Genomic DNA, 24,923 nt, shown 5'->3' on the forward strand with positions numbered 1-24,923 from the left:
GGCAACTCCTGATTACCACTCTCAGAGAAAACATCAGAAAATTCTGAAATGAACGAGGGTACAGTTTTAGTGGTAACCATAGAGAACGATGCATTAAGACAGTTGTCCATGGAAAAATCACTCCAATCGAGAATCTGTCTCGCTTGCCAATCGATGTTAGGGTTATGTTTGCTTAACCATGGTAAGCCCAACACCAACGGAGCAGGCAGACCCTCCAACACATAACAGGAGATAGATTCCTGATGCAAATCACCCACTCTTAAATTAATGTCATTCACTACCTGCGACAGGCATTTTTGGGCGAGAGGTGCTGAGTCAATTGCAAAGACAGAAATACTATTCTCTAATGCATTAGTAGTCAACCCGTGAATGCGTACACACTGTCCATCAATCAAGTTAACTCCTGCCCCACTGTCGATAAATGCTTTGATTTTCAGTTTTGGACTCTAGCGCCACCTTGACAGACAGGAGAAAGCGGGTACTACCAGTAAAAGACAAAAGTAGGTTTTCTTGCTCCCCACCCATACTAACAATAGTAATTTGGATATTAAACGTTTTTTTTTTTTTTTTTGTTTACACCTTGATGCTGCAATTACGAACAAATATTCACCAATTGTCCCTTCTTGCCACAAGAAAAGCAGACTCCTTTCACATGACCCAAGCTTTTTCCAATAGTTCCAGGAGTAGCTCCTCCTAACTGCATAGGCTCATCACAAGGCACAACCACCCGTGTCTGTCCACCATAAATGTCAAAGGAAGCAGTACCCTTATTGGACAGTACGTCCTGAAGGTGAGGACCCCTAGATCTCTTCCTCAGGCTTCTATCAAGACGTACAGCAAGAGACATAGCTGCTTCCAATGACTCAGGATTTTCATGAAATGCAAATGCATCCTGCAGTCTCTCAGAGAGACCCTGGCAGAATTGGCTACAGAGAGCAGAATCGTTCCACCCATCTCCTAAATTCTGAGCAATAGGTCTCCGCAGAACGTTCTCCCTGCCGCAAACCCCGTAACTTGGTCTCGGCCTGAGAGATCCGATCCGGGTCATCATAGATAAGAGCCAAGGCTCTAAAGAATTCATCTACCGACCGGAGGGACGGTGATCCGGTCGGCAGAGAAAAAGCCCAAGATTGGGCGTCCTCTTTCAGCAATGAAATAATCATACCCACACGTTGACACTCATCCCCAGAAGAGTATGGATGCAGCCTAAAGTATAATTTACATGACTCCCTGAACCGGATGAAATTGTCACTACCCCCGGAAAACCTGTCCGGGAGAGCTACCTTCGGTTCAGGGCAGGCCTGGAACCCACCACCGGAACCAGCAGCCTGTGGACTCTGAATCTGCAAAACCATCGCACGGAGGTCTGCTACCTCCAAAGTCAAATTTTGCAGCTGTTTGACTTGTGCAGTCATAGCATCCATAGCTGCACTGATCAGAACAAAAAATGGCGGTATAGGCTCTGGATATTGTCACGGATGTAGTAGGGGAGAACACCAAAAGACAACAAGAAGGAAGGGAAAAGACACTAGGCCTCACCGCTAGGGAAGGAAAAGGGTCACCACCTATAAAACCCTGCTCCTGGCCCTAACTCCTATCCGTATGGGCACCTCTCGATGGTAGAGATGCCCATACACAGGAACCTAGAAAACCCTGGTGGCCCTCAGACGCCCTAATATTAATGACAGGGCAGAGACAACCCGCTCCTTCCCTGGTGAAGGAACCAGCGTCTCGCTGAGGCCTAGTAAACAACAAAGGTGGGGGGGAATACAAAACACAACAAGCGGAACACTTAACTTCTGAGGCTGATGGATGATGGACGATGGACGATGGACGAACAGGACTTCACTACGAACCACACTCCAGCTCTTCCAAAAACCAAATGAAGCTATCCAGAGCAAGGAGTAATGGGTAAAGTCAGACTAAATAGGGGGAGGTGAAGGTCACATGATCCACACTTGAACAGGAGGTGTGGACATACCAGCAACACACAGACAAAGTGAAACCAAAAGAGGCTGTCGGATAACTAATGTGCAGATATTCTTTCCGACCTTCTCAAACCTGTCACCGGCGTGACAAATACACAAAGCCAGAACATGGTAATACACCCTTGTGGGCCGCATAAAATGATCGTGGACTTCGGATGCAGGGTGTAGTATGTGTGTTATACCCTTTCAGAGAGCCGTGCTGCGGAGGACAATGCAAGGAGCTTAGGCCCTAGGTGTACAATGGGGGTCATTTATCAAACTGGTGTAAAGTAGAACTGGCTTAGTTGCCCATAGCAACCAGTCAGATTCCACCTTTAATTTTCCAAGGAACTGTCCAAAATGAAAGGTGGAATCTGATTGGTTGCTATGGGCAACTAAGCCAGTTCTACTTTACACCAGTTTGATAAATGACCCCCAATATGTCTGTCACTTTTGAGATATTTCACTTAGCAACTAGCAGGATTATAGATGCAGGTCCAGATGAGAATGGAGTGTCAGACATGACACAAGGTAAAGATGTAGCCAAAGATTTTCTAAGATAACATTAAACAGTAATAAATAGGTGTTATACGTATGTTCTATATAGATGGAAGTTTGGTTGAATGATGTAATTGCATTGTAATATCTAATATACATAAGGAGATTTTATCCATTAACCTGTTTATGTCCGGTCATATTGCCTATGTGTGATCAAAAACAAATCTTTCTCTTTTACCTTTAGGTGTTTTATAAGAAGGGGCTAGGTGCCGGCACATCCATCAGGGAGACCCCAGAGATGGAGAGAGTGAAGATCACACAGCAGAATATCAGTGCAGTAAGAACCTCTGGTTTACCTGATCCTCATTTCATCTAGAGTTCTGTGGTCACATAGGTATAGGGGCTCCAGAGAACTCTGCAGTCAGATTAGTATTACATAGTCAGAAGAATCAGAATCAGCTTTATTCGCCAAACACGACACAGTCGATCGTGCTCGGAATTGGGTTAGGCACAGGTACAGGCATAGTACTAGAGGAAGGGGGGGGGGGGTAGGGTTATGCAATGGGCACATCAGGGGCGAGGGATTATGGGCGGGAGATGGGGCATGGTGAGTTCAGCAGTCTGACGGCCGTTAGGAAGAAAGTAGCACCCTTAGAAATAAATCGGTGACCAATTGTACCCTTTTATACCGACAGGGGCAGACTAGGAACTTAAAGTGGTCCTGGAAAAAATACTAAAAGTGGCCCAGTTTTGTAGCAGGGCCAACACAAGTAGGCAGGGCCAGCAATACCATATTGTGGCACATTATACCACCCCAACAGAGCCAAATACCACAGTCCATCACAAAATACATCCCCAAAAACTTCCACTGGCCATCTGTGAGGAGGAATCGAGCGGCCCCCTGGGCATCGACCCACCGGGAAATTTCCCTGTAAGGTCTGTGGCTAATTCGCCCCTGTATTCCGAGTCTTCCAGATGGTTGAGCTACTTTTTGTAGCCATTTTTTGCTCTGGCTAAACAGAGAGGACCATCCCAATGTGATGTAAATATGCCAACACAGGGCATACAGTTTATACAAGGGTTGTTGTAAGAGGAAAATCCCTTTAAAGGATAACTGTCGTATTTTTTATTTATTTTTGGAGTATTGGATTGTGGTGATTAATATCACCTTGGTGGCCCTATTTCAACTTTTCACTGTGTATTCAATTACCCCTTAATTCCACATTTTTGTTCCCTGTACTGCCTATTTTTACCTGTGCTTAAAATAGGGTTGCTAGGCATGGTCCGTCTATCTGTTGAAGGACGGAGCACGCAGAAGCATTCAGTGTGCAAGGTCAGATTACTGACAGCCAGGGACTGTAAGTAAATGATTAAAGCCAGGTCCTCCCCAGCAGCTGATAACAGTGCCTGGGCTGTGTGCACTTCTCCCTGTCCCTGCACTTGGCAGACGCTCCCTCACTCAGCAGAGCTGGAGAATGCAGAGTTGAAGCAGCACAGACCAGGGAAGGGAGATCTGCCATCTGCTCAGTGTATAAATGAAAGCAACATGTGGTAAGAGGACCCCTTTGTGCTGCAGGAGATTAACCCTTTAGGGGGGAGGGCTCTGGTTACTGACACTTTTGGGGGGCTATTGTTACTGGCTAGTGAGGGCAGGCGGGATTAGCCTCAGGGTGAGGGCAGTGGCGGCCATCTTAACTGAATAGTGAAATTGCAGTTTTATGCAGACTGGTTGCTAAGGGCTGAATCTTATTAAATATGGGGTAAGTCAGTCTAATAGTAACTGATTCTGGAATATCATGTTATTAGTAACTACATATATGAAAATTGAAATTAGGGTCTAAATGTGACTGTTATCTTTTAAGTAGGAGAATGATACCATTCTGTGAAATAAAGGGGTTTCTTGTCACAAACATTGATACTAGGATATGCCACCAACGTGACCTCTACCAATAACTGTGGTAGCTCCGCTGCCATTATTTTATTGATTCGGGGGATAGTTGTCTCTTCCACTCCAATCTGAAATCAGTGGCATATCCTGGCCACGTCTTTGACAAGAGCACCCCTTTAATTAATCGATTTGCTGTGCATCAATATGTATCTGTATATTCTGTCTATCTGGGGCAGCACGGTGGCTCAGTGGTTAGCACTGGTGCCTTCCAGCACTGGGTGCCGAATCCGACCAAGGACAACATCTGCATGGAGTTTGTATGTTCTTTCTCTCCATGTTTGTGTGGGTTTCCGCCGGGTTCTCCGGTTTCCTCCCACGCTCCAAAGACATACTAATAGGGAGTGCCAATCCTTTCTGTGGATTTTTACCACCATGGAATTTGCATCAAAATCTAAGACAGATTTCTTTCATCTTGTGTGGATGTACGGGTAAGGTTCCCTCACTGGTGAAGCTAGAGGCTAAAAAATTATAGCCGCACTCGGGCACATTTACAAAGGCCGGCGCCCCGGCACAGCTCTCCACACAGCCCCGCCACACCCTCGTTCTGCCCAACTGTTGAAAACTTTTTGACAGCAGCTGGCAAATGGCCAGTCAAAAAGGGGACTTACGACTATGTTTACTACTAAAATAGTCACAAGTCCCTTGTAATTGACACCGATTACAATTTAATACCACCAAGTTGGGTATCCTCCCCCTCCCTACATAAGTACATAGGTGCAGGAGATCCTGGCACCCAATCTGTGACCAGTGGAAATACTCTTTGCCCAAATTATTTTTTTCATTTTTGCAGGTAAAGTACAAGGAAGATATTGGACCTGCCACAGCGATATCTGACCTGCCCGAAATCAAGAGGGTTAAGGAGAACCAGAAAAACATCAGCAATGTAATGGAATCCATGAGCTGCCTTTTCAGGTTTTCGGTTATCGGACTATTGATGATTAGTAAATTGATCTAATTGCTGAACTTCCTATTAACAGGTTCATTATAAAGAGCCACTGAGCAGAGCGACCCCCATCAGCATAACTCCAGAGATGGAACTAGCTAAGAAGAACCAGGAACATTTCAGCACGGCAAGAGTCTTCTCACCAATTTTATTTTATTGTATTTCCTTCTATAGATAACATTTTATTTTTCTTAGTAGTCATGAGAAAACAATTGAAAGCGGAAAAAAAAACAGGGAAAGCGGTTGTATGAGAGTACAAAAACACAGTTCTGTGCTTCCAGGGACTGCGACACTCATACATGGGTTGTGTATTATTGGTGATCAATATCATTCACTTTAATGTGGCTGAACTGCAATACCAGACACAACCCATGGACAAGAGTGGCGCTGTTTTTGGAATCGCACAACCATGTTTTTCTAATCTCATGCAACTCCTTTAATTTATTTCCTATGGAGCTATGAATTTGATTACAGTTTCTATTCTGCCATTGTGGCTGGCTAAGGGTACTTTCACACTAGCGTTTTAGTTTTCCAGTTTTGAGATCCGTCATAGGATCTCAATACTGGAAAAAAATGCTTCAGTTTTGTCCCCATTCATTGTCAATGGGGACAAAACTGAACTGAACAGAACGGAATGCTCTAAAATGCATTCCGTTCCATTTAGTTGCGTTCCCAGACCGGAGAGCAAACCGCAGCATGTTGTAGTTTGCTTTCCGTCCTGGGATGCGGAGCAAGACGGATCAAGCATGACCCCCAATGCAAGTCAATGGGGACGGATCTGTTTACTTGGACACAATCTGACACAACAGAAAATGGATCCGTCCCCCATTGACTTTCAATGGAGTTCATGACTGATCCGTCTTGGCAATGTTACAGATAACACAACCGGATTATTTCATAACGGATGCAGACGGTTGTATTATCAGTAACAGAAGCGTTTTTGCTGAATCCTGCCGGATCCAGCAAAAACGCTAGTGTGAAAGTAGCCTAAGGCTGTATTCACATTACCATTGTGGCTTCTGTTAACGTCTCAACCCACAACACCCTACTGGATCCGCAGGATCAAGACAGGCATCATCTTAATTGGAAGGATCCACCCTACCACAAAGCATGCCAGGTTTAATAGAGTCGATCCTGCTGACATTTGCTCTTTAAATGGCACCTAGCAAAAATTCTTACAAAGTTCAGTAGGGTCCTTTCAATCCATTGTGGTCCTGTTAACCGTGGATATTCCACAAATTTTTTATTATGATAATTCTTTCTATATTTTCAGGTCCATTACAAAGAAAAAGTTGGCAAAGTCACACCTGTCGGTCTTACTCCAGAGATGGAGAGGGTCAAAAAGAACCAAGAAAACATTAGTTCGGCAAGTGTCATTGACTGAGGTCTAAATGGAGAAGGGGGGAGGTGGTTGCATGCAATCTCTGAAGAGCTCAGAATAGTTGTGATCCTCACAGAGGGCTGGGAGTTAAGTTATGTATTTCTGTGGTACCAAGCCTACAAACCCAGAGGTACTTGCCTACTTTGGGCATATGAGAAGAAGATGGCTTTGGCTGGATCTCACTTTTAAATGGCAGAGGGTTGTACTGCAGGCCAAATATGTAGGTTTTCTGTAAGTTCTCATGCCTTTTTTTAGCAATCTGAAGGCATCTCTCTTCCATTGAATCCCAGGTAGGCCATTTGCAGTGAGGCCTTCATTGTTACCACATATGACTTTATTAGAGGTGAATGAATGTCCAGGGTCTTCCTGGAAATTGTCTTTAGGCAGCTGATCTGCCATTCCCTGCTAGAGCAGTATCATGTAGAATATTTGATAATTTGGTCCCACATGTTACCCTTAAAGGGGTTCATGCCATGTCAACACAGGATAGGTGCTAATTGCCTTATCGCTTGGGGTCCAAATGCTGAAACGCCTACCGATCACAAGAATATTCCTTGTTTAAATGGTCGGGTGGTCATACATGTGCACTGCCACTCCATTCAATTTCTATTTAGAATGATGGATATAGTTGAGTAAAGACTTTGAATGGAGCAGTAGTCTTCATGCGCGACCACCGCTCCATTCCAATGGAGGACAAGGGACTTCCATTCTCTTGATCATTGGGGTCACAATGGTTAGACCCCCCCCAGAGGTCATATACTTAATCATGTGGTATTATGAGAAACCTTAATTTTTACCTTTCAGGCAATACTATAAAAAGGATTGAATGGCATACAGGCGTTACCATCATCTTTAAAAAGGTTATCCCATGATTAATGTAAAAATGAAAATCAGACATCATATAGTACATGATGAGCTTTATCTAAAAAAAGCTAGATCCAGCCATGTACCTCATATGGAACCGGAGATCTCCCCATTTATTGCTCCAATTGTTCTGCTACATTTCTTTCAGGCTGGCAGCTCAGGGGAGTGTCCTTTCTCAAGATATGGCTGGTGACCACCTCAGTGAGGTGGACAGACAAATAAAGAAAAGAACATACAGCAGGTGGCGCTATACAGATACATTTTATTGAATAATTCAGTTGCTATACAAAATTTTTAATTACATGCAATTGCAAAAGTATTCAGATCCAGATCCTGGTTTGAAAAATGTAGAATATTTTTCATGGCATGACCCCTTTAAAGTAACACCTGCATAAAAAAAGCTAAAAAATGCTGCTATATTTAATTTAAAACCTTATCTAGAGCTATAAGCCATAAGTCTGTACCTTCTGTTTCCTAGAAATTGCGTTTATGCCTTGTATTTGTATTGCTGTTCTCCTCTTCTTCCTTATATCTTCTTGTTTCCTCCAGGTAAAATACAGCAATGACTTACAGCAGATGAAAGGCAGACCTAGCGTAATTCTAGACACACCAGAGCTGAGGCATGTCAGAGAAACACAAAATAATATATCAATGGTAGGATAAGCCCAGGTTTACAGAACACAACTGCACGTTGCTTTGCTGTGCGACCACCACTACCACCAGTAGATCCTGTGGATGCAACATCCAACTTTTTCCATAGATAATGGATGCCTTACGTATAATATCAGAACATAATAAAATAATTCTATTAACTCGGTTTTTGTGGCTTTTTTGTTTTAAATTAACCTGCATGAAACAGAACCTGACACGATCTGAGAGTGATGTGCGTACCCTGTGTGATCGCGTGCACTGATGAATGGTTTGGATGTATTGTCACTGTTGTTAGGATGAGATTATTATCTCCACGCTGCATGCAATGTGTGCTCATAAATGGATCACTGTATACGGCTATTTTTTGGGAATTGCACTGACCATATATAGGATAATTACTTATTTTACAGAGCATCGCCAACTAAGGGCTTCTATATCTCCATCAAATATCAGATATTGATTTGTCTTCTTGTGTCACTCCAAAAAAATCCTATTCAGTCGTTCTTAGTTCTTCTCTCGATTTTTATTTTTATTTTTTTTTGGCACATGACAGTATTTTAGCTCCTATAGGGGAGAAGGGGAAATATGTATGAGCTTTATTGCAAATTTTTACCCCTGAATACTGCCATAAGATGTCAAATAATACTTCCGTACAGTGACCACAATATACAGCCTTTCAGTACCAAAAAAGTACTGTCATATATTGACCATGGCCAACATTATACAGTATCCAAATGATACTACCATATAATGCCTGCATAAGATTGCATTGTATTTCCTACATTGTACTGCCATTCGGTGTCTAAATAAAACCTGATGGGTTATTGGTTATGTCTCCAGGCCTCTGAACAATCTTAAAGAGGACCTGTCACCTCTCCTGACATGTCTGCTTTAGTAAAAAAAAAATTGTGCTTCACATTTAATGACCATTCTGGAGCATTTATTCTTAAAGGGTGGTCCAGTGGGTAAACATTTAAGGCTCACAGTGGGTTAAAAAAATAATAGAAGTGATTCTCACCTCATTGATTCCCCATGCCTCCTGTTCCAATGCTTACCTTGTCCTTGCTGTTCTCATCATCCTGGTCCTCACCTTGACATACAGGAAATACTATTGTTGTCTGCTCATCCAATCACGGACTAAGGTAGGTCACCATCCTGGTTAGTGATTGGCTGAGCAGTATTTTATGTCACTTCCTGTGTGTGGAAACGGGATCAGGAAGTAGACATCAGCAGTGATAAGGTAACTACAGAGCAGCGCAGGATTGGCAAGGTGGTTATTTTTATTTTTTAACCCACTCTGGGTCATTACATATAGTTTTTTCCTGCTGGACAACCCCTTTAAAACCCACCATGAGGGGTTGTCACTCAGTGTTTGCAAACAAAGAAATGCAAAATATGGTCCCTTATGCAGCAATATTGGGTAAGTGAGGTATCGCTTTGTTAGCTGGGTAGATTTGCCACCCCGGGGACAGGGAATGTTAGGTGTCAACATCTGTAGGAGCTTATTGGTGGTCGCCAAACTTTCCTAAAACAGCTATATCTAAGAAACGGCTTAATAGATTATTTTTTTTAACAAGTTGTCAGAACAAGACAAATCGAAGAATGACTAAGGATATTTTGCAAACTTTTCAACAAGACCTACGAGGTTCTTTTCAAACTGCACATTGTACTTTTGGTATTACATCTGCATCGCACACCATTTGTGACCTCCATGCCATGCACGGCCATTACTAACCATTTTCACAACTGTCATTTTAGATAAAATATCATGAAGACTTTGAGAAGACGAAAGGCAGAGGCTTCACCCCAGTACCAGATGATCCAGTGACGGAGAGAGTAAGAAAAAACACACAGATTGTCAGCGATGCTGCTTACAAGGGTGTCCACCCCCATGTGGTGGAGATGGACCGACGACCGGGAATCGTTGTAGGTGAGTTTTTATAAAAGCCTTAGTGGTTGGTCTACTTACCCCTTGTAAATACTCATCGTACTTAAGTGCAAATCAATGTTGATAATACATTGTAATGCCATTATTACTAGAATACATCTTCTAAGGAGGACCCTGGGCAACAGGATTGGCAAGGCAAGGGGGGAGGGTTACGCCTCTCATTTTTCTTGTTTTTGGAAGGAGGGAAGAAATGCTGTAATAGTGGCCAAATAATGGTGCTATCTATGAGATCTATAAAGGTATTCCAATATTGCAGGATATGCCATCACTTTATGATTGGTGGAGATTTGACGTCTGGGAAGTACACCAATCCTGAGAATGAAAGGACCGCAGCGTTGATACAGCATCACGGCCCCGCCACATTTCTTCTCTACTCAGTGCTGCTCCCAGCCACCTGGCTGTGCAGGACATTACAGCCCGCCCTATTCACTTGAATTGAGCTGTGCTATAATTCTGTCACACAGCGGCTGACCCAGCCCAACTGTCTAGGGCAAGACGGTGAAGCGATAAACCAGCTCTGTTTCACTTTCATTCTCACGATCACTGATGGCATATCCTAATAATATCACTTTAAATGGATTATGTTTTTATTAATATGCAAAGTAGGTCATTGTAGCACCAAGTGGCAGTGCTGAGCCCTTGGAGCACCATATTGTCACCACCCTGCATCTCCAGCCACTCTCCCCCTTCCCCTTGATTGACAGGGCCAGACATCCCACCTGGCCCTGTATTCCTCCTCTGGAGACATTGTTCTGAGTATCTGCGCATGCACAGAGGATTTTCTGATGCTTAGGAAGCATTAGCAAATGCTCTGTGCATGCGCTGATGACATCAGTGAGCACCCATAAGTGGAAACAGAAGCTTTGGATGGAAGAGTTTAGCAGGGCTGCTGGAAGGATCTGCTCCATCCAGATCTGCTGCCTACACTTCCAGGTGTATGACAGAGGAGGTGTAAGAATACATGGCCAGATGATTTGTCTGGCCCTGTCAATCAAGGTGAAGGTGAGTGGTGATGACATAGTACTCTGAGGGCTCAGGCCAGCACCTCGTTGCTCCAATTACCTTATTTGCTATTAATAGAAATGTTCTCAGGAACAGCCCACATAGAACCATAAATAAGTTATTGTTTGAATCCGCTGGATCAACCTTATGGCATGGTATGGCTGGTTTAATAGGGTTGATCCTGCCGGCAGATGCTCTTTGACTCTCGGACAACCCCATGATGCAGTGGCAAATATCAAATCTATGTAGGGCTTTACTTACAAACTGCAGGGAACAGATAACAGTAGCATATAGTGTCATTTAATACTGCCATGCGGTGCTTACATAACGGTGATTACACACAGTGCCCAAATATTACTGCTATACAGTACCTAAATAATACTTCTGTGTACAGGGTAACGTGTCTATCTTCATAGTTAGAAATGCAGTGTAACAGTCTAAGGCAGGTAGGCTCAACCTTGCCAAGGTCACCATTTTGCTACCCTTTTCCATTTTGTTTTTTCCACCTTTCCTGCCATTGTTTTATACTTTGTTGTCACATGTACCTCACCTTTTCTTTTCTGTTTCTACTTTTCTCATCTCCTGCTTTTTCTTTTCTCAACCAAGACCTTAAGGTTTGGCGTACTGACCCAGGCTCTATTTTCGACATTGACCCAGTGGAGGACAATATTCAGTCCCGGAGCCTTCGTATGTTAACTGGTACAGCAGCTTGAGTTATTTATCTGCATAAAACACAGGGAATTTTACTCTACGTATTCAGCTACTACTGTAAATACACTACCGGAAAATATAAAAAGGGCACCTGTAAAATGTAATGCGATTATGCTGAGATTGATAAAGTATAAACTGCTAGTGGTGGCAATGATCACAGGACCAAGGTGGTGTTCCCTTTATTTGGGTTCTTCAGCAGGGTATATGATGAAGCCGCTGCACATTAATACTGGGTGGCATCTCCCTTGCTGCAATACAGGCTGCCACTCTGGCATTGGTAATGGTCATACAAGTGCTGGATATCTTTCCGTGGTATGTCATTCAAAGGAGAGAAGGAAGGAAATAAGGAGGCAAGGAAGGAGGAATGGAAGGAAGGAAATAAGGCAAGGAAGGAAATAAGGCAAGGAAAGAAATAAAGCAAGGGAGGAAATAAGGCAAGGAAGAAAGGAGGCGAGGCAAAGAAGGAGGGCAGAAAGAAAGGAAATAAGGCAAGGAAGGAGGAAAGAAAGAAAGGAAATAAGGCAAGAAAAGAGGGAAATAAGGCAAGGAAGGAAGGGAAGAAAGGAAGAAATAAGGCGAGGAAAGAATGGAGGGATGGCACTAGCAGAGCTGTAGATGGTTAAGTAAGTTAACATAGTAACAAAGTTTATAAGGACGAAAAAAGACATTTGTCCATCCAGTTCGGCCTGTTATCCTGCAAGTTGATCCAGAGGAAGGCAAAAAAAAAAAACTGTGAGGTAGAAGCCAATTTTCCCCACTTTAGGGGGAAAAAATTCCTTCCTGACTCCAATCAGGCAATCAGAATAACTCCCTGGGTCAATGACCCCTCTCTAGTAGCTATAGCCTGTAATATTATTACGCTCCAGAAATACATCCAGGCCCCTCTTGAACTCTTTTAGTGAACTCACCATCACCACCTCCTCAGGCAGAGAGTTCCATAGTCTCACTGCTCTTACTGCAAAGAATTCTCTTCTATGTTTGTGTACAAACCTTCTTTCCTCCAGACGCAGAGGATGTCCCCTCGTCACAGTCCTGGGGATAAATAGATGATGGGAGAGATCTCTGTACTGACCCCTGATATATTTATACATAGTAATTAGATCTCCCCTCAGTCGCCTTTTGATACTTTTTCAGGGTACTGTAGTCCCCCCCATTCCAGTTATTACTTTAGTTTCCCTCCTCTGAACCCTCTCCAGCTCTGCTATGTCTGCCTTGTTCACAGGAGCCCAGAACTGTACACAGTACTTCATGTGTGGTCTGACTAGTGATTTGTAAAGTGGTAGGACTATGTTCTCATCACGGGCATCTATGCCTCTTTTGATGCAACCCATTATCTTATTGGCCTTGGCAGCAGCTGCCTGACACTGGTTTCTACAGCTTAGTTTGCTGTTCACTAAAAGTCCTTTTCCATGTCAGTGTTACCCAGTGTTTTACCATTTAGTATGTACGGGTGACTTGCATTATTCATTCCTATGTGCATAACCATGTGCATTTTTTTTACACATAACAATTTTGTCTGCAGATTTTACTGTAGTGTTTTTAGGACACCCTCCACTGGAGTAAGATTATGCTTTTTTTTGCAACTCTTTAAAAAGTTGCAGCTGACAAGTCTGGTGACCACCTAATTTACATAGACAACTGTGGTCAATTTTCAGTTGTGGTGAGTGCAGTGTAAAACGGCAATAATTATAAGGGCTAGGTAGTAAATAATAGAAGAATGGACAGAATAAAGGCAGAAAATAAGGGAAGGAAGAAATGTATGAAAGGAAGGATGGAGAAAGGAAAAGAAGGAAGGGAAAACAAGGGAAGGCAGAAATGAAGAAAGGGAGGGAAGAAAATAAGGGAAGGAAGAAAAGGAGAGAGAGAAAGCAAATAAGGGAAGGCAGGAGGGAAGAAAAGAAGGAAACAATGGGAAGCATGGATCCAGGAAGTGAGAACTGAAGAAAGGGAAGGCGGCAGGAAGGAAGGAAAGAAGTAATAAAGGAAGGACCAGGTTCTATGCATCTCTTTATGTGGAGTCTATAGAAAACCTTTATCCTGTATTTTTATTTTTTTACCTGCATCTTTCTCTGTTTTATGCCATATCTATTTGCACTCCTTTGTCACTATAGTATTCTTTTATTTCTAGAGAGAGCTAGTCTTGGCCATAGGCAGTCTTGCCACTCTGCGGGGGCAGCCAGGGTGAGCCAGGCAGATGACAGGTCTGAAGCGTCTGAGATGAAATCTAGTTTCTCTTACTACAGTGAAGGGGCAAAGGCATCCGATGAAGGAGGTAACCAGCACAAACCCCATGTTACTTAAAGCATCCGTCCCACCTCTACTAGATGTTTAATTACACCCTTTCTAAACTTCCTTGCCATCTTCTAACCATTGGCCCAAGTGCTGGATAGAGTGCTATAAACAGTGGCAGATGTACTATTCATAAAGATGGCACAAGCTTAGACCGGCTGTCTAGTCCTGCACCAGATGATAAATGACAACTCTTGGCTGGCTTACTTTGAGACAGATTTTGAAGCCAGAATTGCGCCAAAATTTTGGTGCAAAATAGCACATATTAGGTCCACCCCTCTTGTGCAAAGGTCCATCCACTTTCCAATAAACGCACCCCCATGATGTGCATGCCAGGAAAAGGTGTAAAAACACTGCTTCTCTATATTTTGATATATTGTATCAATCCACTGCATTTAAGCAAGTTTCTTCTCAATGACAGGAAGCATATTAAAGCTGGCAAGGGACTGAAACACAAAGGGGGCCATTTGCTAACCAGAAATACGTCTATATGAGGCGTATTTCTGGCGCAGATTGCAGCACAAAGGTTATTTACACCGCAATCTGCAACTTTTCCCCACTCACGCCAGGTCTCAAAAAGGGGGCGCGGGCGAGGAAGGGGACGGGCTGACAGGCCAGTCTCATTTAACATTTTCTACGTCTGGTTTTAGGTATATAAAATAGTCTAAATCTACGCCAGCAAGGGAGCTGGTGTCGATTCAGAAGCGGAAGTCTTAATAAATGACCCCCAAAATATTGGATACCAACATGCGGTCACCTCTTCTGACTCGTCTGTTTTAGTAAATATTTGTATTCCCCTTTGTATTCCTCACAAAATAGCAATTTTGAAAGGTTTTCCATAGATCTGTGCTATTCTTCTGTTATCCCTCCTGGAAATGTATTAAAAAATATGTACTCAAGGAGGTTTAGAAAACTAAGTGGTTACACATCAGTATTGTACATGGGACGACTGCCTTAAATAGCATTGACACCTCACTGTTGTGCAAAGCTTCACTCATAACACATTTTAGCATTCTAACTTACAGGCTTGTGTGCTATCTTCTAATATATAATACCCACCCACTCCATGTAAATTTTTCTTCATACCATCGCTGAGGATATATTGTTCCTTTTAATATATAGCTTAGCCACTGTACAGGATAAGGAAATTCATGCAAAAGCAATCAATGACAGAATGATTCTACAGAAAGAGAGAAGTGGCGTCTGTGTGTCTCTGCTCATCTTTGTATAATCATCAGGTTCTGACATCACAATGTGGTATTGATACAAATTAAAGATGAACAAATTTCTTGAAATTCATTTTGGGGGTGATTCACCAAATAAAAAAAAAAAAAAAAAACAACAACACACCACTTAAAAAGAGATGTGCAGGTCAGTTCTCCTATCAAAAGGATAAGGATACCGAATGTCTCCATATTACACTTCTCTGAATAAAACATACAAGTCAGTTCTCCTTCCAAAAGGGCAAGAAAACTGAGTGTCTCAAGAGAAAATTGCTCTGGTTAGCTGAGTGGCCTTTGTCAGGGTGTTGGGGGGTGCTCTTTCTCATTAGGGAGACCACCTAGTTTGCATGAGGATTGCTCTGCATTTCTGGGAAAAATATATGCAAATTATATATAAACATATCTTACTTCTACTGGCCTCAGATGAAAAAAAACAACCACCCCCCAAGAACCCGACAAAGGCCACTCAGCTAAGGTTAAGTTCACATCAGCGATATCCGTTTCCGTTCTTCTGCTTCATTATAGGAGCAGAAGAAAAGAAGAAGTGGAAGTGCTGGATTTGGCACATAATTGAGACGAACGGAAACTAACAGAGCCCATTGACTATAACGGGATCTCTTTGGTTTCCATTTGAAGAGAACATGCATGCAGTGCTTTTCTCTCCGCTATTTTTGACAAAATCTGTGATGGAGGCTTCTAACTGAGCCTATTGAGAGAAAAACTAACTTGCATGTCTCTCTTCCAGTCTCTCTTTAGAAATACATTTTTTTTTTACATTTTATTAGTATATTATATAATATTACATAAAAAGTTACTTCTATGGAGATCTAGAGTGATGGTGATGACTGTGCAGAGGGTTTTCTGCTTGTGCTTACGTTTAGGACACTACAGTATATGGATGTGGTAAGTATAAGTACTCAGAAATCACCAGCTCAGAAAAAATGTGATTTTTTTCACTACTGCCGAGAACGTTAGGAGCCTATGGGAGCCACAGCTCGGTAACCCACAGCCAGGGCCGTTTGAAGGAATTTGGGGGCCCCAAGCAAAATAGACATGGAGGCTCCACGCCCTCCCCACCTTCTTAGTCCCCCTCCCCCTGTCCTTCTTACTCCCCCCTGTCTTTCTTACTCCCCCCTCCCCCTCCCTGTGTCCTACTTACTCTCCCCCTCCCTGTTTTTTTTTTTTTTTTTTACTCCCTACCCTACCTTAGATAAGTTCCTAAGTTAATTCAGTCCTCCGGCTCCTTCCCTGGACCCTGTAGCGTGGCCGAGCTCCTCGCTCTCTACCTCCAGACCTGGCTGTCGCTCAGTGCGGCCGGGAACCGCGTGGTACAGGTCAGGAGATTCAGTTTCCTGTTCCCAGCCGCGGCTGGACTAAAAGGAAGTGAGCACTCAGTGTACACTTCCTGTCAGTCCGGCCGGGAACAGGAAACTGAATCCCCTGTTCCTGTACCGCGCGGTACCCGGCCGGACTGAGTGACAGCCAGGAGGTAGAGGAGGAGAGCTCGGCCACGCTACAGAGCAGCAGTCAGCAAAGGAGGAACTCGGGAGGTAACCATGAGTGCTGCAGCCGCCTGAGGCTCTCTATAGAGCGCTCAGGCGGCTGCAGCCTTAAAGGAAGCAAAACAAGCACCGGCTCTGCTTGGGGCCCCGGGCCAGCTCGGGGCCCCAAGCAATTGCTTGTTTTGCCTGTCTGTTAGCGACGGGCCTGCCCACAGCCCAACACATTTACCAATATGTGTGCAAAAAAAATGGTGCATATTACATCTACAATCTACACCAGCTCCCTGCTGACGTAGATGTTAATTTCTGCCACAAGGAACTGCTGGAGATATGCCTAAATTATCCCTATACAGAGAGCTCTCTCTACTAGTGGAAATTTATCCTTTAGGACAGGCATGCTCAACCTGCGGCCCTCCAGCTGTTGCAAAACTACAACTCCCATCATTCCCGGACATCCTACAGCTATCAGCCTACAGAAGGGCACGGTGGGAGTTGTAGTTTTACAACAGCTGGAGAGCCGCAGGTTGAGCATCCCTGCTTTAGGGTATGTCGATGCTGTGGATTTGTGTGCTCCTGCAAGTGCACTTAAGGCAGAACTTCATTGTGAAGTGCTCTCTGCTCTAAGCTGCTCCACAGCCCGTCATGGATGCTACAGATGTCACTCAAGCAACGCAAGAGTTACGAAGCAGCTCAGTGAGGAGAGCTCCGCCTCCTGGACATTTGCAAGAGCAGAATCGGGCAGAATAGAAATTCATATTCACACTTATAATAAAATATATTTTTCTGCTCTCCGTGGGCCTCTGTTAAACTGCTGACAGACTCCCTTTGAAGTGGTTATCCTCTGTGCTTCAGTGATAAGTGATTGGGGCCCATCAGCCATGATGAGAACAGGGCCCTGTGCTTCCATTTTAATCGGAGCATCTGTTGCACATGTGCTCTGCCACTCTATTTGAAGTCTGAGTCAGAGGCTTTGTGTTATCAGTCCCATAGAAATTGAATGGAGCGGCTGCCCACATGCGCGACCGTCACTCCATTCAACGGTAGGACACCCACAAACACTTACCTCCTAAGAGAAGTCAACCTATACTTTTCATTGCTTGCTGGCTCTTTTTTTTTTTAATCAAAGCAAACTCTTAGTCCAATAATGTCCAAGGAACTAGACAGACCCTTTCTGGAGCAAAATAGGAAATGTATTCATACAAACCTATGGATCAGTGCCATAGAAGTATTTCTCAGGCATTGTGGGTCACAGAGATCTAGGTCAATGTAGACTGTCCCTAGGGAAGCTTGGAAGGTATATATTTATTAATGCATGAACTTTAATATTTGCAAACATGACCATTACTAATCTGATTTCTGAATGCAGCCCCTGTAGGTGCCTACCATCCATCTCAGCCTCAAGGCTTTGGCTACATGCACCCGCCAAGTATGTCCTCTACGAGGTCAATGCATTCTCCACATGCACATTCAACCTCACCAAGTATGGTAAGTACTGAGAGTCATATCAGCTAAAATATATAGGTCAGAGTGTTTAAAGAATGACACCCAAAACGTATGCATATATGGAGGCTGCCGGAGGAAGAGTAAGGCGTCTAAAATGTTTTAGGGTTACTATAAGGTTTAGGGATAAAATAGGCTGATTGTGGCGAATTGTAAACTTCCTTTAGTTCAGCAATGATGGGATTTAACACGTGTAAGGTTATGAAGGTTATAGGGTTGTTATATTCAAATATGTTGAATATATTAGATCTGCATAATATGCCATACATGCCTCATAAATGGTGTCCCACCTTTGGAACCCCATCTAGAAGGAGAATGAAGTCCCCCTAAACTCGGTACTACATGCCAAGGTAACCAGAAGCGTCGTTGTTTCTCTAATTGCCATTAAGGAAACCAGTCAGACTGTACGTGCAATCCTATCTGCAGGCAACATGGGTTTGGAGCAAGAGAAGCTGAGCAGATGGATATTTTGAGAAAAGATTCAGTATCTGTCATTCATTCTTATACTAGGCTTATTCTAGACCAGTTTGGAGTCCAATAGGTGGTCTGACTCTTAATCCTTTAACAGTCACATTCAAATTGGAACCCCCCCCAAAAATGTCACTTTTTTGTTGTAGATTTTGAATTTATGTCTGAAGTAAGTATAGTTGGCGCAAAACTTGGGTGCAATTTTAACCCCTTAGTGTGGCTTCACACTACCGTTCTATTTTCCGTTTTAGCAATCCGTTTAAATGTGATTACAACGTAAAATAACGGAATGCAAAAAGGAAGGCATAACGTTTTGATCCGTCATAATAGAAGTCTGTGGGAAAAAAATCCCGGAAATCTGCATTTCATCACGGTTCCGTTATTTAGGACGGAAACAAAAGTCCTGTTGACAGTTTTTTCCTTCCTAAATAACGGAACCGTGATGGAATGCATCTTTCTGTTTTTTCCCCAAATAGACTTCTATAATAACGGATCAAAACGGAATGCCTTCTGTTTTGCATTCCGTTTGGCTAATTCCGTTATTTTCCGTTTAATCACATTAGGGATTGCTAAAAAAAAATGGAAATTAGAATGGTAGTGTGAAACCACCTTTAGGGACATAACTAATTTTAGCCTTAATGACCAGTACATTTTTTCCCACTCTGTGTTCCAGGGGTCATAACTTTATTTTTCTTCTTCAATTTAGCTGCATGAGACCTTAAAGGGGTATTCCGGTAGGTAAAAGTTATCCCCTGTCCACAGGATAGGGAAGAACCATCAGATCAGTGTTTTTTTTTTTTAGGAATCCATTTTAGGGTTTATATACTGTATTTAATAACATTAAAAAAAAAATCGGGGGGGGGGGGGGGGGGGGGAATAAAAAACAGCAATGTTAACATTATTTTGCGGAATTTCTTTATTCGGCGTTCACTGTGTGGCATACATAACATGGTAACTTTATTCTGTAGGATACTACAATTATGATGTCAATTTTTCTATATTTTTAGATTTTTTTTCTCTTCTGCCTTCAGCCTGTAAACTCCCAAACTGTCCTTGCCCTCCTCCAGGCTGGCTGAAATCACAGGGAGCCAAAGGGGAGAGAGTTGCTTTAACTCTTCACATCAGAGATATGGGCCTTGTTTGAAAGCGGACAAATCTGACAATCTAGGCTTTAAAATGAGACCAGAATCATTGCATTATCTCTACTACTTTGGGAGATATAGCTGTTAGAAATTGGGTTGGGAGTAAAAGCAGCTGAAACCTGCTTTGACTTTCAACTGTTACCATTCCAGACCTGATTTCTAACATCTATATCTCCTGAAGTAGAGGGGATAATGCTGTGAATATATGATACTGTTAAGTCCTTTTCTCAAAGACGAGCACAGCCCAGGCAAAACTATTAAGGGGTTAATTAGTGATTGACAGCTATTTCTGTATGCACAGTTGTACAGGAGAGGCTATCAATTACTGAGTAGGACCACCCACTGGACTCCTAAGCGCAGAAAGAGATTTAAATCAATAAAATACAAGTTATATTGAATCTTTTCCCATGAAACTATATATCTGTCTGTTTAGCTCTGTAACATGACACTTTTAAAACAGCATTTTCAAGATGGTAACTTCACTTTATTTGGAGAAAACCATAGACATCGGCAAATTTCATTACCACTTTTTCTCCTATTCCTTCAACAGGGGTTTTCAGGGACTTAAATATTGATGGCTTATCCTCAGGATAGGTCATTAATATCATATTTGTGACATGGTCCGACATCCGGCACCCCCAGCAGATGGCTGCCAGCATCAGAAACTTAACCGTGTATGGAAGGCTCGATCCACTGTGCAGGTGCTGTTGGCTGCCTGAAACAGCTGACTGGTGGGGATTTGGGAACCTCCGCTCTCATGATTGCTGGAGGTTCTAGTGGTTAAATTATTAGTGATCAGACACTTATCCCCTATCCTGTGGAATAGTGGAATATTACTTTAATTCAAGTTAGAGTAGGATTAAATAAGAACCTGTCACTGAATTCACATTGCGGCATAAATTAGTGACAGGTCTATGAAGCAAAGGCAGTAAGGTTTTTGTAAAAAAAAATAAAAAAAAATAAGAGATACCAAACCCTAAATGATGGCTTGTGACTATTGTCATGAGTAGGATGTGGGTTGATGTATCCACTTAGCAGCTTTCTTTTGCTTTTTGCTGCCCATATCTCCCTATGCATGAGTATGGCTGTATGGATGTAGTCATAGGTTCTCTGTAGGCACAATCTCTCTCCCCCAAAATTATACTCCCAGACGCCCAGGAAACAAAGATCAGATGTGTTCCCCTGCTGCATTTCCACCATGTAGTGCTGTCACTTCACCTGCTAAATGAAGAAGGGGGAACAATGATGACATGGTGACTTTGATATACAACACCCCAAAACTCAGCTTCCTGGACCATTGTATTCATGATTAGCGATGAGCGAATCTATGTGTATGAATCAATTCATCTCATCAACAAGAGTTTTTCACCTACGAGTGGCTTCCCCCCCCACAGATGTCACAGGGCCGGACATCTCACCCAGCTCCGACAATCTCATAATTGCACTGCTTTTGCTTCCGGGGCAGCGACTGTGCATGCGCATGAGAACATGTGATCATCATTTTTATTAGTCCAAAGTGGACAAGCCCTTTTGGGAAGGGAAGTGTTAACTGCTGCCAAAACTGAATTTACAGGTTTTAAGTGGAACATATAGATTCGGCATAACCTCTCCTCTTTCTGGACTTAGGAGTCCAGTGGGCGGTCCTTCTTAGTGATTGACAGCTATCTCTCTGTATAACTCTACAGATAGCTGTCAATCTCCGACTCCGAAGCCCATCATGCATATGTCCATTACATTGACATGACCATTTTCACCTGGTTGCCCTAAGTCTCTAACTAATACAGACTGAATGATAAAGTATAACCTCTTCACTTCCCATTATTCTGTCTTGTGCAGAGAACCTACAGAGCCATGTACGACTACAGCGCTCAAGATGATGATGAGGTTTCCTTCAGGGACGGTGACTATATTGTCAGCGTGCAGCCAATCGATGACGGATGGATGTACGGCACAGTGCAGAGAACTGGGAAGACAGGGATGCTGCCAGCCAATTACATTGAGCCTGTTAACTGAGAGCCGCACGTTCCTTCACCTCTCAGCACTCAGTATATATTTTATTTTTATGTAAGGATCGCGACGATCATGAAATCTTTATTGACAATTATTCTTTTAAAACGCGTAAAATTAAGTTTAAGCTTATTTTTTAAGCACTAGCATAGAACCTATGAAATAGAAGAAGCTCTTACCGTAAGGAAAGGACTCTACCAACAAACCCTCATAGACTTAGTGGAATGTTGTATATTACCATATAATGGAATATTTTTTTTCTCTTACATGACATATCCTTTCATAGTTAACCTCAGAGGGCTGGTAATTGCTGACAATCGCGGATATAGCAGTGGCATAACGTAGATTATATATAAGATTATGAAACCTATTTAGCTGCTTCTGCTATATTCTATACTCTGTGCATTGTTTAGTATTGCACCTTTAGTCAAATGGAATCAAATCTTTCCAAATATAATTCTAATTTAATACTAAATATTATATAAAAAAGTTGTATTTATGATCATAATATAGTCAATAGTTTCCAAAGATCTTTGTGATTGCATTCAGAATGATGGGAGAGTTCCGCTGCACAAGAAAACATCTCACTTTTCAAAAGGTAAATCCAAAGAAAATGGTATCTATACAGTGCCGTGCAAAAGTCTTAGGTGTGGTAAAAATGCTGCAAAGTAAAAATGCTTTCAGTTTTAATAGTCTCTTTTTATCAGTTAACAAAATGCAAAGTGAATGAACAAAAGAGAAATCTAAATCAGATCAATATTTGGTGTGACCACCCTTTGCCTGCAATACAGCATCAGTTCTTCTAGGTACACCCGCACACAGTTTTTGAAGGAACTAACTGCAGATCTGTGGATGTAGGCCTGCTCAAATCCTTCTGTCTCTTTATGTAATCTAAGATAGACTGGATGATGTTGAGATCAGGACTCTGTGGGGGCCATATAATCACTTCCAGGACTCCTTGTCCTTTACGTTGGAGATAGTTCTTAATGACATTGGCTGTATGTTTGGGGTCATTGTCCTGCTGCAGAATAAATTTGGAGCAAATCAGATGCCGCCCTGATGGTATTGCATGATGGTTAGGTTTCCTTTCTCAGCATTAAGGCCCCATTAATCCTGACCAAATTCCCAACTCCATTTGCTGAAATACAGTCCCAAACTTGAAAGGTACCTCCACCATGCTTCACTATTGCCTGCAGACACATGTAGTACTGCTTTTCAGCCGTTTGGTAACAAACTGCCTTCTGTTACGGCCAACTATTTCAGATTTTGACTCCTTAATACAATGCACTTGCTGCCATTTTTATGCATCCCTTTTGAGTCGCTTTGCCTTGTCAAATGTATGGCTTTTTGGCCGCAATCCTTTCATGAAGACCACTTCTGGCCAGACTTCTCTGAACAGTAGATAGGTGTACCTTATTTCCACTGGTTTCTGACAGTTTTGAGCTGATGGCACTGTTAAACATCTTCCAATTTTGCAGGGTAGTAAGCATGAGGCGTCTTTCATCTGTTGCACTACGTTTTCAGCACCTATCGGACATTGGTGGCATATCCTAGCAATATGTCCACAAAGTGCGAGATGGACCAACCCCTTTAATGGTGTTCTTAGTGCTGAAAAATCCAGGAAGATACTTATCCATCATGCAATACCATCAGGAAGACGTCTGGTCGGTCCAAAATTTATTCAGAAGCAGGACAACAACCCTAAACATCCAGCCAATGTAATTAAGAACTATATTCAGAGTAAAGAAGAACAAGGAGTCCTGGAAGTGATGATATCTCCCATACGGAACCCTGATCTCAACATCACTCAGTCTGTCTGGGATTACATAAAGAGAGAGAAGAATTTGAGCAAGTCAACATTCACATAAGATCTGTGGCTAGTTCTCCAAGATGTTTGGAAGAACCTCTCTGCCGTGTTCCTTCAAAAACTGTGTGCATTTTCCACACCTGCCTAAAACATTTGCACAGTACTGTACATATACATACAGTTGTCAAGTTGACTTAATAGATGTTCAGGCCCTCTTCTATTTTCCAGAACAGAGAAAGGCTACTAAGCACACCTCCTACTCTGGAGGACCTTGCATAGAGAGCTCATTGATTAATTGCTCCATTTCCCCAGTGGGGGCACTGCAGGAGTTTGAAGATCACTGGGAGTTCTAGACACAAAATACCCAATCTGTGAATTATATTTGCCACTTGTATAGACTAAAGAACTTTAGGTTTACTTACTTTATATGCTTTACTTAGTATTAAATCACCTGGCTTTAAAACTTCTATGGTAATGAAGGCAGACTATTCATGTATATCTCACGCATTATCCCGCATTATTTCAATTCTTAGATAAACACTTTGGTGGCAATGGTGAAAGGTATGCAGGCGTAAAACTCTCTGGGACAGACTCTTCTATAGATGGCATAAGCTTAGATCGGCTGTCTAGACCGGCACCAGATTTATCACAGGGGCTCAGGCGGGATGATAAATGTGGGGCAGGGAGAGACATTTTTGTCTAACTGTATACTAACTTGGGTTAGCTTAGTTTGTATGCCAGAATTGTGTTGTAATTATGGCACTAAATGTTGCATATTAGACCACAACCCTTTTCAGAAAATCTATGCCCTATCAAGAACTAGATGTTCCAAATAGTGCCAAAAATACACCAGACTGCACCAGTTTTCACCACATTAAACTATATTTTGTTACAGTTTATTACGGCGTGTCAGAGGGAGATTTATTATCTCTCTGTGCCTCTATTTTGGTGAAAGAAAATTTGAAAACCTTGTGTTTGCGACTTTTGAAACGTCACTTGTGACAAATTTTGTCGCAAGTGGCATTTCTGCTCCGCCATCTCCACTTTGTGAAAAAGGGGGTGGGGTGAGGGC

General features: G+C 42.6%; 1 protein-coding gene across 7 annotated transcripts in view; it reads left to right on the forward strand.

The window, feature by feature from the left end:
• Positions 1 to 24,318, forward strand: part of NEBL (nebulette) — a 277,903-nt gene extending 253,585 nt beyond the window's left edge. For 3 of the 7 annotated variants that reach the window (XM_040434438.1, XM_040434439.1, XM_040434442.1), the window contains 10 exons: positions 2,710 to 2,802; positions 5,204 to 5,296; positions 5,391 to 5,483; positions 6,630 to 6,722; positions 8,151 to 8,255; positions 10,011 to 10,182; positions 11,809 to 11,901; positions 14,042 to 14,185; positions 18,294 to 18,412; positions 21,874 to 24,318. In XM_040434438.1, the coding sequence (XP_040290372.1) occupies positions 2,710 to 2,802; positions 5,204 to 5,296; positions 5,391 to 5,483; positions 6,630 to 6,722; positions 8,151 to 8,255; positions 10,011 to 10,182; positions 11,809 to 11,901; positions 14,042 to 14,185; positions 18,294 to 18,412; positions 21,874 to 22,050 (1,182 nt within the window). In that variant the 3' untranslated portion in view covers positions 22,051 to 24,318. The remainder of the gene's footprint in view (positions 1 to 2,709; positions 2,803 to 5,203; positions 5,297 to 5,390; positions 5,484 to 6,629; positions 6,723 to 8,150; positions 8,256 to 10,010; positions 10,183 to 11,808; positions 11,902 to 14,041; positions 14,186 to 18,293; positions 18,413 to 21,873) is intronic. The other 4 variants (XM_040434441.1, XM_040434443.1, XM_040434444.1 and 1 more) reach the window with 4 other exon arrangements.
• The last annotated feature ends 605 nt before the right edge of the window (positions 24,319 to 24,923 follow it).

The sequence above is a fragment of the Bufo bufo genome, chromosome 5, assembly GCF_905171765.1.
Source record: "Bufo bufo chromosome 5, aBufBuf1.1, whole genome shotgun sequence".
Taxonomy (NCBI): domain Eukaryota; kingdom Metazoa; phylum Chordata; class Amphibia; order Anura; family Bufonidae; genus Bufo; species Bufo bufo.